Consider the following 15,042-nt stretch of genomic DNA (forward strand, 5'->3'; position numbering starts at 1 on the left):
AGGATAGCTGGGAGCAAGGGACTTCTGGAGATGGGAAAATGGTAGCGGGGTTGTATATCCTTTGCATTTCAGGCCTGCATCCTTCCCTCCCTTCTCCTGTCAAACGTTTTTACCCATATTTTTATCACTGCTTATTTGTCTTCAATTCTCTTCCCTCTAATTTTGGACCAAAAAAAATGCACAAATGTTTGCATCTAAAAATATGTCTTGGAGCCAAGGATACAAGTGACTTACGTAAGAGAGGCAGAGAGAGGACTGGGTGGTAAGGATAGGTCAGGACGGGAATAAGCAGCGTGTTGGCAGGTGGGGGAGGGGGAAGGACACGGCTTGCCGAGTGAAGGTTAAAGCCCTCTGGCTGCGCTCTTCATTCTCATGAGATCGCTGCTTGTTCTCAGACTCCTGGCATCTGGATCCAAACAGCTCTGTATTCGCTGTGTGCACACACATGCTGTACTGTCATTCCAGGCTACAGCAGTTTAGTTTGCTGAATAGCTCGGTCACTTTGCAGGGCTGGGTCAGCCCATCCTTGGGATGGATACAGGAAGGATTCAGCCACTCTATATCCCATATTTCCAGTTTGCTAGACTTGGAATAGTCAAGCATTGGTCAAAGCTGGAGGGAAGTCCTTGACATTCACCAAAGCACAAGGGTGCAAGGCCAAGGGAAAGACAAACAACCAGCCCCTTGGGCAGGTGGGTTCAGAAAGGGGTAGGCTGATGAGTGCCCATGATTCAGTTCTTCCCCAGCAGCTGAGGGGGTGGGAAAAGGAGTCTCAGCCCCATGAGATGCAGTGACATCTTCTTTACTAGCTTCTTTTAGTTGTTCAGAGACCACTGTGGTGAGCATGGGACACACAGAGAGACAAACAGGTTGTCGGGCAGAGATAGAGTTATCTCTGTATGGTGTGTGCTGGTGTGCGCAGATGTGCTATGAAGATATCCTGTTGTTATGTGGGTATTTGCACTTAATTATCGAAGCATGTAGACTTGTATGTATGTAAGCCTACATATATGATGTATACATACATACTGTGGGCATCTTATTCAATGGATGCCATCAAAATACATTCTGTATGTATATATGACAGATGATTGTGAATATCATGTGTTGGCATATATGAGATATGTAGGTTGGTGCTTAAGTGTGCATATCTACCTATGGTGAATGAAAGCATGTCCAAGTATGTTGTGGGTACATATATGTGATGTATAGGTGGCTCTGTTGTAGGTACATGTACATAGGTGTGCTGTGGGTGTGTATATTTGTAGCACACGTTCATACTGCGGGTGCCTATGTGATTTCTCCTGTGTGTTGACACTGCACATCTATTCCATGGGTATGTGGTGTGTCTATCTCTGTCCTCCATACCTCAGAAGCCCCATCTCCCAGGACTTTCCTTCCTTTGCCCATGCCAAGGTCACGCCATGCCCTGGGGGCCCTTACAGACTACCTGCAGCATATTACCCAGATAGCCCTTCTTCAGCAAGGCCTGCCCTTACTATCAAGTATGCTTATTCCCATATGTGGTTCCAATGTCCAGAACTTACCAGCTGCCAAGAAGACACCAAATTGAAGGCAGTCCAGCCTAATGGTTAGGTCACTGAGGGAAGGCGGGGGCCAGAAGCTGAGTCAGGGTTTGGGAGCCAACAAGAGGAAAATCCAGAGGCAAAGACCAAATGCAGGCCAAGATCAAAGTGCAGGAATCAGATGCCAAGTTACCAGGTCCAAGGAACAATCTGCAAACTAGAGTCTAGGAGCAGGGCCAAGCAGGGTGAGCAACCAGGAAACTCAGCAAACCAGGGTCCAAACTGTCTGCTGGCCTAGACTAGAGTCTGCTGCCACAGCTGGGACTAAATGGGGAGGTGGCGCTCCCAGCAGCCGATCAGCAAGCCAGCCAGTTAATTAGCTGGGTCAGAGCTTGTCAGCTAGAGCAACATTTCTCAACCTGTGGGTCACAGCCCAAAAGTGGGTGGCAAGAATATGTAAAAGGGTCGCAAACAAATTTAAAAAATGGATCAACAAACTTTAAAAATGGATTCTCCTTTAAAGGAGAAAAACATGGAAAACTGTGGCTTTTCCCTTGCAGGAGCGGATGCTTCCCTCCCTCTGCCCCACACACCCACCCCCTGCCCTGCACACTGGGGGACTGGGGCCTGAGGGTGGGGGGCAGCGGGTCGGGAGTGATGGGCGCTGGGTCAGGACTGGCCATTGATGTTTACAAATAGGTCCTGGTACAAAAAAGATTGAGAACCACTGAGCTAGAGACTCCAGGCAGGTGTGGCTGCCTAGGCAATTAGCCCACGCTGGGCTGCCTACTGGGGCCTGTCACTAATGTGGTAGCTAGGGGAAGGCAGCACAAGGACAGAAGCAATGGACTGAACAGTTTATCAGATCTGCTTTTCATCCAGGGCGGGGATCAGCAAGCAACCTGCTGGAGCGGCAGGCTGCGCCTGCCACCTGGCCACTGCCATGGGCTGCTGCTCCCTCCCACTGTCAAGGGCCACTGCCTCCGCAGCCTCGCTTTGCAGCATGCCCGTGCCCCCTGCCTCTGTCTGTGCAACACACTGCCCGCTCCCGCCCGCAGTGGTCGTGGGGAGGGCTGAGTTTGGTGAGGGTAAGCAGCATCTGCTGTGAAGGGAAGCTGGGGGCAGAGAGGTGGTACTGTGGAGGGGACCAGCAGCACGGTTCAAGGTGGAGGAGGGGACATCCCATGCCACTGATCCCCTGTGCCACTGCAGACTGGGTCCTATCACTCTATGGGCCAGATCTGGCCTGTGAGCCACGGGCTGCTGACCCCTGGAGTAGGGGACACGAGTATAGACAGACTTGGAGAGGAAAAGACAGACGATGGACAGAAGGCCAAGCTGATTATTGGAAAAACAAGGGCTGTACTCCTCCGATAATGATTGCCAGAGGGACAGTTTGTTGGGGAGGGAGCATAACGGGCAGGTGAGAGATGCGGTACTGTGTGCATCTTTGTAAACGGTTTAGGAGCCAGATCTCCAGCTGCTGCAGTGATGTTCTGTTGATTGAACCAGCCCTGGATCTGCCCACGGATCCCTCTACGCTTACACAGCAATAAACGGGCAGCACCACTAATGTCACCGTGTCCTTCCACCTCCAGCTCCGCCAGGCTCGTTTCCTCTCTCTGTTCCATCACACACGACACCCAGTTGTGAGCTCGGTGTTGCAGGGATGCTGTACCATGAAGGGCTCGATATGTGCGGGTGGATGGGAAGGAGAAATAGCAAAGGAAACCACACTTGGATGAATAGGCTGCCTCCCAGCCCTGCATAAGCCAGGAGGAGCCATATTAGGCTGATTTTTCTCTCACTCACTTTGATGTGACTCAGAAGTAATTCCTAGCTAGACTAGGTATTTACAGGGCTCTTGTCACAGTATCTGAGCTCCCCACACATAACGCCCCCCACAACAGGGTTGTTGTTTCAGGTTATAGATGAGGATCTAAAGCCCAAAGAGATTAAGTGGCTTTCCTTGGGGAGGGCTGGGAGAAACCAGATCTCCTCAGCCCCTGTCAAACTTCCTAACCACCAGACCAGCCTGGCGTAACTTCACAGATCCCACTCATGCTACCCATCATGATACAGGATCCCTGCACTTCCACTGGGTTTTCTTCTCCTGTTTCCCTGATGTAAATCTGGACTAACCCCATGGAGGCAATGGAGTGACCACCTGTGCTTAGTTGCAGCACTGTGTCCAGTTTTGGGCCCCCCACTACAGAAAGGAGAGTCCAATGGAGGGCAACAAAAATGGTTCGGGGGCTGGGGCACATGACTTGTGAGGAGAGGCTGAGGGAACTGGGCTTATTTAGTCTGGAGAAGAGAAGACTGAGGAGGGATTTAATAGCAGGCTTCAACTACCTGCAGTGGGGGTTGAAAGATAATGGAGCTGGACTGTTCTCAGTGGTGGCAGATGAGAGAACAAGGTGCAATGGGCTCATGTTGCAGCAAGGGAAGTTTAGATTAGATATTAGAAAGAATTTTCTCACTAGGAGGGCAGTAAAGCACTGGAACAGGTTACCCAGAGAGGTTGCAGAGTCTCCATTGCCGGAAGTTATTAAGACCCGGCTGGACAAAGCCCTGGCTGGGATGATCTAGTTGGGGCTGGTCCTGCTTTGAGCACGGGTTGGACTAGATGATCCCCCGCGGTCCCTTCCAGCCCTCATTTTCTGTGATTCTACAATCCTATGAAAGAGCTGGGACCGCGGCGCTTCGGTTCCATCTTGGCAAGGCTGTGGCTTACTCCGGGGGAAATGGCTTGGGTTAGGAGGTGGGACAAGGGTGGAGCCTGGCTCAGAATTAGCACAACGGTGCGTGTTAGTTCCCTCTAACTATGCTGCGTGATACATGCCTGCAGCATTCCTGATTTCCTTGTTAGCAAGCTGCCTCTCGTCACAAGCGCTGGCATGATACCCAAAGCCTTTCCAGTCTTTATTGCCAGGAGGATTGCAAGACTGAGCTGGGAACACACAAAGGCCAGGCTTTTGCAATTATTTTTAATTCAGTTCAGCTCTCCACGTTCCCTAGCAGGGCATCCACTTCAATTATCTTTCAGCTGGTGCTCATTTAAGAGTATTATTTCTCCACAGGCACAGAGGAAGCAGAGCATAGCACACACTCACATTTATCCAGTTAGCAAGTTTAGCCAGCACCAGGTCCCTCGTTCACAACCTCCTACCGTCCACCACACGTGTCTGCCTCCTTTAATTCCTTAATCAGATGTTCTGTTTCTGAAGTCTTCCTGGGACATCAAAGATTTACGTGGGCTGACACTGAGGGAATCCTTTTGCAAGAGATGTGTGCTGATGCCTTCCTGCTGGAAAGCTGAAGGTGGTTAGGGGAAGCATAAGTATCTTCCAAGTGATGTTAATGGTGGGGATTTAAATGCAAATAAGTTAGGGTATTGGAATGGTAGGATCCCTCACATGGGCCAGCACCAAACCCTTCCCAGACATCTCAGTCGAGACTGTCCAAAATGACTGCTGATTTGTGGTACCTCCATTTCTGAACGCCCACCTTGAGGCTGTGGTGTGGCACCCACTTTAAGGGGCTTGAGCAGGCTGTGGAGTAGCTTGGCAGGTGCGGTTTGGCCCAATTAGATGGTCACCTGACCAAAAAGGGGACCACCAGATTGGAGGAGAGCTGGGCAGCCTCAGTATAAAGCTCAGACTCTAGGATATCTTTTTGTCCTGCGATGCACCAGAGAGCTGGCAGGTCAGACGTGAGCTGACGTACACTGTGCTGCGTGGCATGCAGTTGTATAAGTGGCTAAATGCGTATCAGCGTGCAGAAAATGGTGGTGGTATGCTTTCAAATTGAAACACCTTCGAGGTGTATCCATTCAAAAGCACGTTGCTGCCATTTTCTCAGCGCTGATGCATATTTTGCCGCTTATACAACTGTATGCACTGCAGCACCGGACGCTTTTAAAAGTGGTGCAAGCATGTGTACAAATATTCTAGGAGCTGAGCTGGCAATTACATCTAGGGAGCCAGAGGAACAACATCACTCAGCCTGCAGCTCCCAGAACACCTGGAGGTCAAGGTAGGAACTATGGGGATGGAGGAGGTTCCTCGTCCTGGGACATGACCTGAAATTACACCCTGCTGGGGAGGATGGTGTGGAGGGGCTGCCTGTGGCAAGGCACTCTCCAGGAAATGCTACACCTGTGCCTCCCTAGTGAACAGTGAGTATGGGGCACCGTAAAGTCTCAGCCCCCACTGGCTTGTGGGTACTCCGTGGAGGGGAAAGGCTAGGGGAGCACACCCCAACAGAAAAGCAAAGGGCCCGGGTTCACTGAGTGGGGCCTGAGGCAGGGTCCACGCCCATAGAGTGGGTTGTAGGTTAAGTTAGGGGTCCAGGTATGTCAATAGATACCTGAGTGGGCCATAGGCTGAGTGTGAGATGCCCGAGGCCAGAGAAGGCCAGGGGCTGGAGTCAGCCCAGCATGTGGAGCAGCAGGCCAGACGCCCATTGTAGAACAGGGCCTGAACTGGGTGGCCTGAAAGTCTGCGAGGGATCAAGACCATGTGTGAGAGAGGGGAAGCCTGAAGTGCTGTATGGAGTAGGGCCAAGGGGGCCTGAAGGGCCATACAGAGTAGGGCAGACTGCACGTGGCCCCGTTGAGAGAGGCCAAGGCTTGTCTAAGGACACTGAGGGCAAGCTTGGGTTGGAGGCCGAATGCAGCCCAGCCAAGGGGTCAGGAGAGTTGGAGGTGATCTTGGATGCCATGTGCAAGGCATGGGACACGGTGTAGGGATGGTTTGGAGCCATGTATTATGCCCTTGGCCTGCTGGAGAATGGTAATTACTCATCAAATAAACTTTAGTTCAAGCCCCCCTGCCATTATTTTTAAGTGCGGGGACACTGTTATACAAGACGTGGTGGCATTTTAATTACAGCGGTTCTCAGAGCCACTCTAATTAAAGCACCACCTCCCCAACTCCCCTCAGAGAAGCACATGCAAAAGTGCCCAGAGGTACTAGATTTAATGCACATTAACTAAAGTGCATTAATGCATATGTTGATGCACCCTTTGGTTTTGAGGTTGAGCTGGTTTTTATCTGATCTGGACAGGCTTGTCTGTTTCCTAGTGGGAAGTCAAGACACCTTGCTGTCTCCTATGAGTCCTACAGAGAAAGGTGGACATGCAATAGTCACCCACTTTATTACCAGCTCTGAATGAATTTCCCAGGGCAGAAACTTTCTCGGTGAACATCTAAAAGCCTGGTTTGCAAAGGAATTATTCAGTTCCCTTTTAATACATAGACAACACTTCTTCTGTGTGCACCTGCAGACATATTTTCAGGTGTTAATTAAAACAGGGCCTTGTTTATACTTGGGTCCTATTAGAAAGAAAGTGTGATCTTCTGATGATATCTGGGACTCTGGACTCAGTTCCTGGCTTTGTCCTGTGTGACTTTGTCTTATTTCATTTTCCTCTGCCTCAGTTCCCTATTGGTAAAATGGAGATAAATATTCCTTTGTCTGTTTTCTCAACCAAGACTATTAGCCCTTCAGGGGAAGGACTATCTCTTACTATGGGTTTTACAGAACCTGAGAAAATGGGGCCCTCATCTCAACTGGGGTATCTAAGTAGCACTGGAATACAAATAATTAATCCTAATTAGAACAAGAACACTAATTAGAATTAGAACAAGAACACTTACTTTATTAAGGTAATAAATATCTGGCTCAAAAGACTCCTGGCCCAAGAACAGAAATTTGAGCCACCCTCTACAATCCGCTTCTCCTTCAAACGTGCACAAGCGCAAGTCACTATATAATCTTATAGCACCTCTTAAACATCTGTTGTACACCTCAGTGCTGTACGTCAATGAATAAAAACTGGGTGTTTCCAAAGGGTTATCCTCGTACTGGGTGGTATCTCAGTGCTTCTGCTTCTGGCCACGTCCAGGAAGTGCAGAGAGGTGTGAATGTATCATTGATCTAATCCCCTGCTAAAGCAGGATCATCTCTGTCTAATTTATCCCAAATAAATGTCTGTCTAACCTACACTTAAAAACTTCCAATGACAGATGTTCCACAGCTCTGGGGAATCTGTTCCACTGCTTACCCACCTGCATAGTTTGAAAGTCTGTCCTCTAACCTACGTTTCCTTTTTTTTTCCTTTTTTCTTTTTTGCAATTTAAACCCGTTATTTTTTGACCTGGACTCAGTGGATTATATCCAGTCCAGCAGAACATGGGATACTGAACTAGACCGAACACTGACCCAACTCAGTCCTGCAGGAGACGAGATACTGGACCATGGGTTGGCAATGTTTTTGGGCAGAGTGCCATAAACACCCGCAACCTCAACTTGTAAGGTGTTGGCATGCCAGGGGTGGGTGGTGGGGTAGCTGTGAGGGACCCGATTCTTGTTTTGGCAGTGCAGCCCCAGCTCCTTCCCTGCCATCTGCCCCAAGATGCACGTGCCAAACAAAATACCTTCATGTGCCATGTTCTGGCACCCATGCCGGGGGCTGTCTACCCCCATACTGGACTATATGAGCAGCCCAGTTTCACATGCAAATCTGTATGCACCCAAGAATACTAGAACAAAGCCAGCAATATTTTTCAGCATTTCAAAGATAGGTTTGGCTCAGGCTGCATTTGGATCAGTTCTTGTGTTCTTCAAACTGTTTTGATCATCCCGGCACCTTGTGCAGCTCTTCATATTGTTCTGCTCTTGATCCATTTAGATCAAGTGGACCAAATTCTGCTCTCTGCTGCTCACTGAAATCAGTAGCGTTACTTAGGATTTACACCACAGCCACTGCAATATTTTTGACCTGGCATATTTCCATCAACTCATTCCAGTCCATTATTGTCGTGCCCCTTCCTGAGCAATTTCTGCTGAGTAGAGAGGATGAATGCTGTGTTTGAGAAACTGCAGTGGGGGGAAGAACCAGTCCCATAAGTGACATGTAAATTGAAAGGCACTAATAATTTATGATTGTTAGCAATTTCCTTGCTGTCTCAGTTAAAAGTAACTTTGAAAACCACAGCTAAGATGAAACAAAAAACAGCAGTTTCCAGGGCTGACTTTTGAGTGGTAGGGAGGAAAAATTAATATTTCATAGCTGTCTGTCCTCCAGTTTGTTTGAGAAATAGCAAAGTGCATACAATGCAAAAGCAAAAAGGTTAGAGGTATCTCCCAGGAGCAGGAGACTGCCACAAAGATACCCGAGAGAACCCAGGGGCAAGCCCCAGTACATTTTAAAAGCTGTGACTAGCAAGTATCAAACATTTAGATGCTTTTTTTATGCCACTCTCCCACTATAAAGGGACAGACCAGGGACCCACCTGCTTTTCTTCCATTCACAGAGCAGCTTCACTCACCTGATGCTTCAAAGAATTGGTGAAAACATTTTTAGAGGACTATATCTTTTGTGGGTGTGCAGGCACTTCAGGGGGCACTTGATTTGGAAAGATCTCCGTAATCCCTGGGAGGGAGGCCTTGCTGTCCAAGAGTGCTAGATTGGGAATGAATCCTCTAATACCCACATTTCACCCTAGCTTAGGGTAATGAGATGGTTAGCGCCCAGGTATTAGTGACCCGGCCCCACCCTTTAGCGTTAGCCCCAGGGCTACTTGGGAAAGGAGGATTTTTCTCATGGGGAGAAAAAAAAAAAAAGTTTGTGAAAACTCAACAGTTTGTGAAAAACACAAATATTTTTTTCTTTGAAGTTTCTCATTTTTGTCCCCAAAAAACCAACAGCATTTGGGTTTAAAACAGAAGAATGCTGATTTTAAACAGGAATGGTTGGGTTTTAACATGGGGGGAATGGTTCAGCTTCACCTGAAACCTGCATCCTTTGATGGAAACAGAGATGTTGTGCTCACAGCATCTCCAGCAAGGAGGAATAGGGTTTCCATTTTCCTGTGCAGATTTTCCACTAGCTGATTTTCCACCCCTTGGGGATGGGGCCCCCAACCACCCCTTCCCTGCGCATACCTCCCTTCCCCGCAAGCCCTGCCTGTTCTGCCCCGTGCCTTCACGCCAGTTGCTTTGATCTCCAGGTATTATGGTGCTGGCTCTCATCTGTCCCTCCTGCCTGTGCTGCCAGCTTGCTAGTGCACCATAAGAAGCAGCAGAGGGTCTGGTTCAGGCAGCAGAGCCTGGATCTGCAAACACGTCCCCTTGGCGCAACACTGCCTGTTCCTGGTGGGCATCACCGCAGCCAGGTGGGCAGGGCTGAGCTTTCCCTTCCCATCCAGATGCTTTTCCTGATGACAGATGTACCTGGGCCTGAACCTGATCAGCTCTCACAGGGCCTTGGGGCTGGCAGGATCTCACCCCCACCTGCTCTCCCCAGTGGCCCTGCAGCACCTGAGCTGATTTTTTTTCCCCCCCCCCTGCTTCTAAGGATGCTGAGGATGTTTTTTTGGACACCAGCACAGGACAGGTTAAAGCCGGGCACCGTTCATTGGGCTGATGGGGTGGGGATGCAGCCAATAGCAGGCCATGCTAGGCTGGGGGATGCTAGGGCTGGGTGCTTTCCCCGCCTCCCCAGCGAGCATCACAATCATAATCATAACAGAGCCGGAGCTGATTCCCATTCAGAAGAGCTGGAGCTGGCGCTGCAGCGCTGCCTGCCCCCCTCCCCGCCAGCCCCCGCAGCAGGCAGGGAGAGCATCGCACCACCCCTGGGCTTCCCCTGCCTGCTGCCTGCAACCACAACCTCACCTCGCTGCCCTCTCGCCGGAGAATCGGGGAGCCCCTCTCGCTGCGGTAGATGCTGCAGGGGTGCTGGGCTCTGCTGTGCCAGGCTCCCTTCTCGCCGCCCATACAGCTGGGGGGCAGGATTCCTCCCTGCCAGGCCCTGCCCACAGCTCCCTGGCCTGCCCCCCAGCTGAGACGGACAAGGCAAGATCACGGAGCCCCTTGAGCGGCGCAGAGGAAGGACCCGGGCGCCCAACAGCTTCTTGGGGGCTCAGCCCAGGTGGTGAAGACGCGTGAAGGTACTAGGGGAGCGAGGCTGGGCGCTGCGGGTCCTCAGCAAACACAGGACCCTGGGGAAGGGGGCAAGCACTGTCGACATTGGGTGCCCAGGCTTTGCTACCCCCTCCTCTTCCTGCTATCCCGCCTGGAGGCTGCCCTTGGAAAGAGGCATGGTAAGCCTCCCTCGCGTGGCTCTGTCAGCCAAGGGAACGGCAGGCCGGAGTGCCTGCAGGATGCGCCGAGAGGCAAGGATGGGCTGAGAGTGCGGCACCAGGTGGAACTTGCTCGCCGTCCCCATCTGCCTGGTCCGGTGAGTGAGAGCTGCCTGCTCTGTGTGGTTCTTGGTGCAATGCAACACAGAGTAACAAGCTGCAAGTCCCGGCAGCAAAGAAGCTGAGCCGTGGCGGGGGTAGGAACCAAGGGACCTGGACTCTGCAAAGCGGCACTTGAAAAGCCCTGCCGGGCATGGCCTGCCTGGGACGATTCATCCCCCGGAGCTTTGATTCCCATTGCAAGCCGTGTGATCTGTAGCAGGGAAACGGATGGCAAATAGCAGGTGGATGCAAGCATGACTCCAGTGATTAATACATCAGGCAGCATGCCAAGCCTTGCCTGCTCACTGCACCATCTCCTAGCAGCCACGGATTCACAGCACCGCGGACACCAGCCGTCTGCCAGCCAGAACTCCTTCCGCGGCACAAATGTTTCCCAGCAGCGCGGTTCTCTATGACTGGGACGTGACCTTCCCCTCCTGAGCTCTACAATGTGGTTTCGCTATGTCCTAGCGCTTCGTCAACACCTGGAGCTGCGCTGCGGGAGCTCTTGGCTCCTGGTCCTGCTGCTGCTGGGTTTTGGCGTCGCCCGGGATGGTGGGTCCGTACTGAACTGCCCGTCAAAATGCGTGTGCGCCAGCAACATCATCAGCTGCTCCAAGATCGCCATGACAATCATCCCCACTAACCTCCCCCGGTTCACGGCCCTCCTAGACCTCAGCCACAACAACCTAAGCCGCTTGCATGCGGACTGGACCCTCCACCGCCTCTCCCACCTCCACTCTTTGCTGCTCAGCCACAACAGTCTCAATTTCATCTCCATTGAGGCCTTCTCCCATGTCCTTCACCTGAAGTACCTTGACCTCTCTTCCAACAACATCAAGCACCTGGAGGAAAACCTCTTCAGTGAGCTGCGGGAGCTGGAGGTCCTGCTGCTTTACAACAACCAGATCTCCCAAATGGACCGCAGCGCTTTTGATGAAATGGCCAAGCTCCAAAAACTCTATCTAAGCCAGAACCAGATCTCCCGCTTCCCCCTGGAGCTGGTAAAAGACAGGGCCAAGCTGCCTGAGCTGAGCCTGCTGGACATTTCCTCCAACAAAATTAAGAGCCTGCCAATTGGGGACCTAAAAGCCCTCCCTGCCTGGATCAAGAATGGCCTCTACCTTCACAGCAACCCCCTCAGCTGCGACTGCCAGCTCTATGAGCTCTTCACGCATTGGCACGTGCGCCAGCTGAACTCAGTGGTGGACTTCCAGGCAGACCTCACCTGTGTCTTACCCCTGTCCAAGAAAAGTGTCAGCATCTTCAGCCTCAACAACCAGGACTTCCTCAACTGCAGTAAGTTTAAGGAGCATGTGCTAGAGGCCTTCCTGGGGGACACTGTGACCCTCAACTGTGACACCAAGCTACGGGGGGTGACCACCAGGGAATGGCTAACCCCAAACAATGAGCCTGTTGCAAAAGAGGATGACAACAGCACCATGACAGTGCTGAGTAATGGCAGCCTGCAGATCCGCCCCATCCAGGTGGAGGATATGGGCACGTACACCTGCTATGCGGTGAGTCAGGTCTTCAATGAGACCCTCTATGTGGATGTGAAAGTCCACAACTTCACCCAGCACGGATCCCACGACACGCTGAACACTGCCTACACCACGCTGGTGGGCTGTATTCTCAGCGTCATCCTGGTGCTCATCTACCTGTACCTGACCCCGTGCCGCTGCTGGTGCCGCAACAGCGAGAAGCAGGCAGCCCAGCACGAGGACAGCATCAACTCCTCCATGCTCAGCACCACGCCCAACCACAACGCTGAGGCTGCTGGCCCCAAGGACGGCTTCAGTCACCACGCAGCTTCTGGAAATGCACCAGGCCAGAATGGCAAATTCAAACCCAGCAGCACGCCAGACCCAGAGGCCAAAGGAGCCCCGAAGGCCCAGCGGAAAATGTCAGACCCAGACTCTGTCAGCTCCGTCTTCTCTGACACTCCCATCGTTGTGTAGCTGACGTGTGGAAGAAAGAGGTGAGGAGCTTGAGCTTCACAGAGCAAGGAGAGGAGGAAGAGTAGCAACCTTCCCCTGGCAGGCAGGTGGTGGGGAGGCAGAGGCTGGGTTCAGGGTGCAGTACTGGGGTAAGGAGTCTGTGCAAAAGGCACGGCTACCAGGTGCAACTAGGCCACAAGGATCCCAACACAACAAAAATTCGCTACAGATTTTGTTCCTGTCCTGCAAAGCCCAAAGGCAACAGAGCCTCGGGGTCCAAGCCCTGAAGGTCTCAACACGGAATTACAATCTTACATTTTCCTTCTGGAATTTTACTGCGTTCGCTCAGTAACCAAAGGTGCAGCGGAGAGGTGACACCAGTGCATCGCAGACCCAGGAAGGAGGGAGCTGGGGGGTTCCTGCCTGCTGTGTACTCTTGGAAGCTACTGCCATGCAGGGGGAACCCTCCCCCATGCCCCAGAAGACATTACAGACATGGGTCCACCTCTCTTGGCGCTAAACCATCCCTGTGCTTGAGGTGTGAGCCAGAGCAGCCATGTGAAGGCTGCCTTCTGCTTCTGTAACTTGCCACTGAGCTTTGACACCTGATGGATGAGGCTGGAATATGTCAGCAAGTCACCCTCACCCTCCAACCCAGCCACTTGCAGGGCTCCCTGCACACAAACAGGCTCTTTCTGAGGATTTTCAGCTTCTGCAAAACAAAAGCAGGAACCGACAGCACCTGTAGTGATGATGCACCAGGGACAAGACACAGCAGGGGATGAACAACACCAGCCAACTCCCCACTCAGCTCCCTGCTTGGCAGCTTAATGACCAGATTCCTGTTGGTAATTACAATAATACATCAAGGCACAAGCCGGGTTTCCGGGACAGCTTTCAGCATTACAGATCAGCAGCAGCCCCCTGACAGACTGTGCCAAGGCTGCTGCAAAGCCTGCATGCTTGGGAAGCCATGGAACTGGTAGGAACATCTCCAGGCCCATCTACAGGGCCCTTCTCTAAGGGCTGATTCAGAGGGCTGAGTGGCCTGGGTGCTCTGGGAGGACGTGGGTAATTAGGAGCTCGTAATGGACTCTGGAGAAGGCAGCAGTCAGGGAAGGCAGGGACAGCTTCTTCCAGGCAGTTGCCTGTAGCAGTGCTTCTGCCCAGACTCAGCAGGCACACGGTGGGGGACCCTGAGCCCTCTAGGTTCTCCATCCCTGAGCCCCCAGCCATGATCCTGGCATATTTTCTCTCCACCTAGCTGCAGAAGGATAACTTCCATCATATACTACCTATTCCCTCCTGTGGCCTTGGTGCTTGGGCCCTTCCCAGAGAGGGAGAGGGAGGGGAAATAGGCCCAGAGAAGCTATGGGAGTGGAGTAGCATGCCATTCCCTCTGGGTGGGAGAGATCTTCCCAGTCCCCTTATCTGCTGCCAGGAGACAGGGACAGAGGCAGTCCCTAACACCAACAGTCCAGCTCCAAGACTGCTGGGGGGAGGGCATCAGACAGCAGCTTGGGACCAACAGGCTTTCCTAGCTTGTATCCAATAGGATCAGTGACAGGTCTATGCACTGGGTGCAGCTGGAGGGTTCGTGAACTGGACCAGCGCCATGCACAGAGGAGACTGTCTCCTGTGCTCCCTGCCCCACTCAGAGAGGTGGCAGGAGTGGGCATGGGGTCTCCCTGGAAGGGGTCAAGGACACCAAGGTACAGAAAGGAAGGGAGAAGATAGTCCCAGGTAGTGTCCCACCCAGCTGAGATGCTCTCCATGCTATTGATGTGTTCCTGCTCCTCAAGGGAGTGGGGGTGGGTTTAATGAGTGGGAAGAATCAGCATCCCCAGGGAGGCTGGGATAAAGAGAAGTCTCCTGTGAGCTGTAGGGTGGCAGTGACATGGGCCCAAAGAGCAGACACCTTCAGGCTGCTTCACTATGGACCCTCTCAAGAGCTCCCCATCATTGGCCCAGTGGGGCGATAACCTGAAGACTGAGCCTGCAAGGAGCCCAAGTGACTGGCTGGGACAGACAGAAGTGAGAGGCAGCATCTCTTAAAACCCACTGGCGAGCCTGAGAACAGGGCCCCTACTCTGCGACTCATCTACATCTATTTCCTGGCATGTTATTCTGAAGCATGAGTCCTCCAAGAGAAGCATGCGATCCAGGTGAGACCTGCCTGCAAGCCACACGCTGGGGGCTGGGAGGGGAGCAGGGGAAAAGGAGGGGGTGGATGCGTGAAAGGGATTCAGCTGAGGAAAAGTGGGGGTGATCTGCCTAGGGAGAGGGCAGCAGCAGGGGGGGGGGGGGGGGGGCAGGGGGGGG

At 52.2% G+C, this 15,042-nt stretch overlaps 1 protein-coding gene across 2 annotated transcripts in view; it reads left to right on the forward strand.

The window, feature by feature from the left end:
* Positions 1-10,107: 10,107 nt before the first annotated feature.
* The window catches only part of AMIGO1 (adhesion molecule with Ig like domain 1), an 8,966-nt gene continuing 4,031 nt past the window's right edge, over positions 10,108-15,042 (forward strand). For both annotated transcript variants that reach the window (XM_025216332.1, XM_025216331.1), the window contains exon 1: positions 10,108-14,885. In XM_025216332.1, coding sequence (XP_025072117.1) covers positions 11,230-12,741 — 1,512 coding nt within the window. In that variant the 5' untranslated portion in view covers positions 10,108-11,229 and the 3' untranslated portion in view covers positions 12,742-14,885. The remainder of the gene's footprint in view (positions 14,886-15,042) is intronic.

The sequence above is a fragment of the Alligator sinensis genome, unplaced genomic scaffold (assembly GCF_000455745.1).
Source record: "Alligator sinensis unplaced genomic scaffold, ASM45574v1 scaffold872_5, whole genome shotgun sequence".
NCBI lineage: Eukaryota > Metazoa > Chordata > Crocodylia > Alligatoridae > Alligator > Alligator sinensis.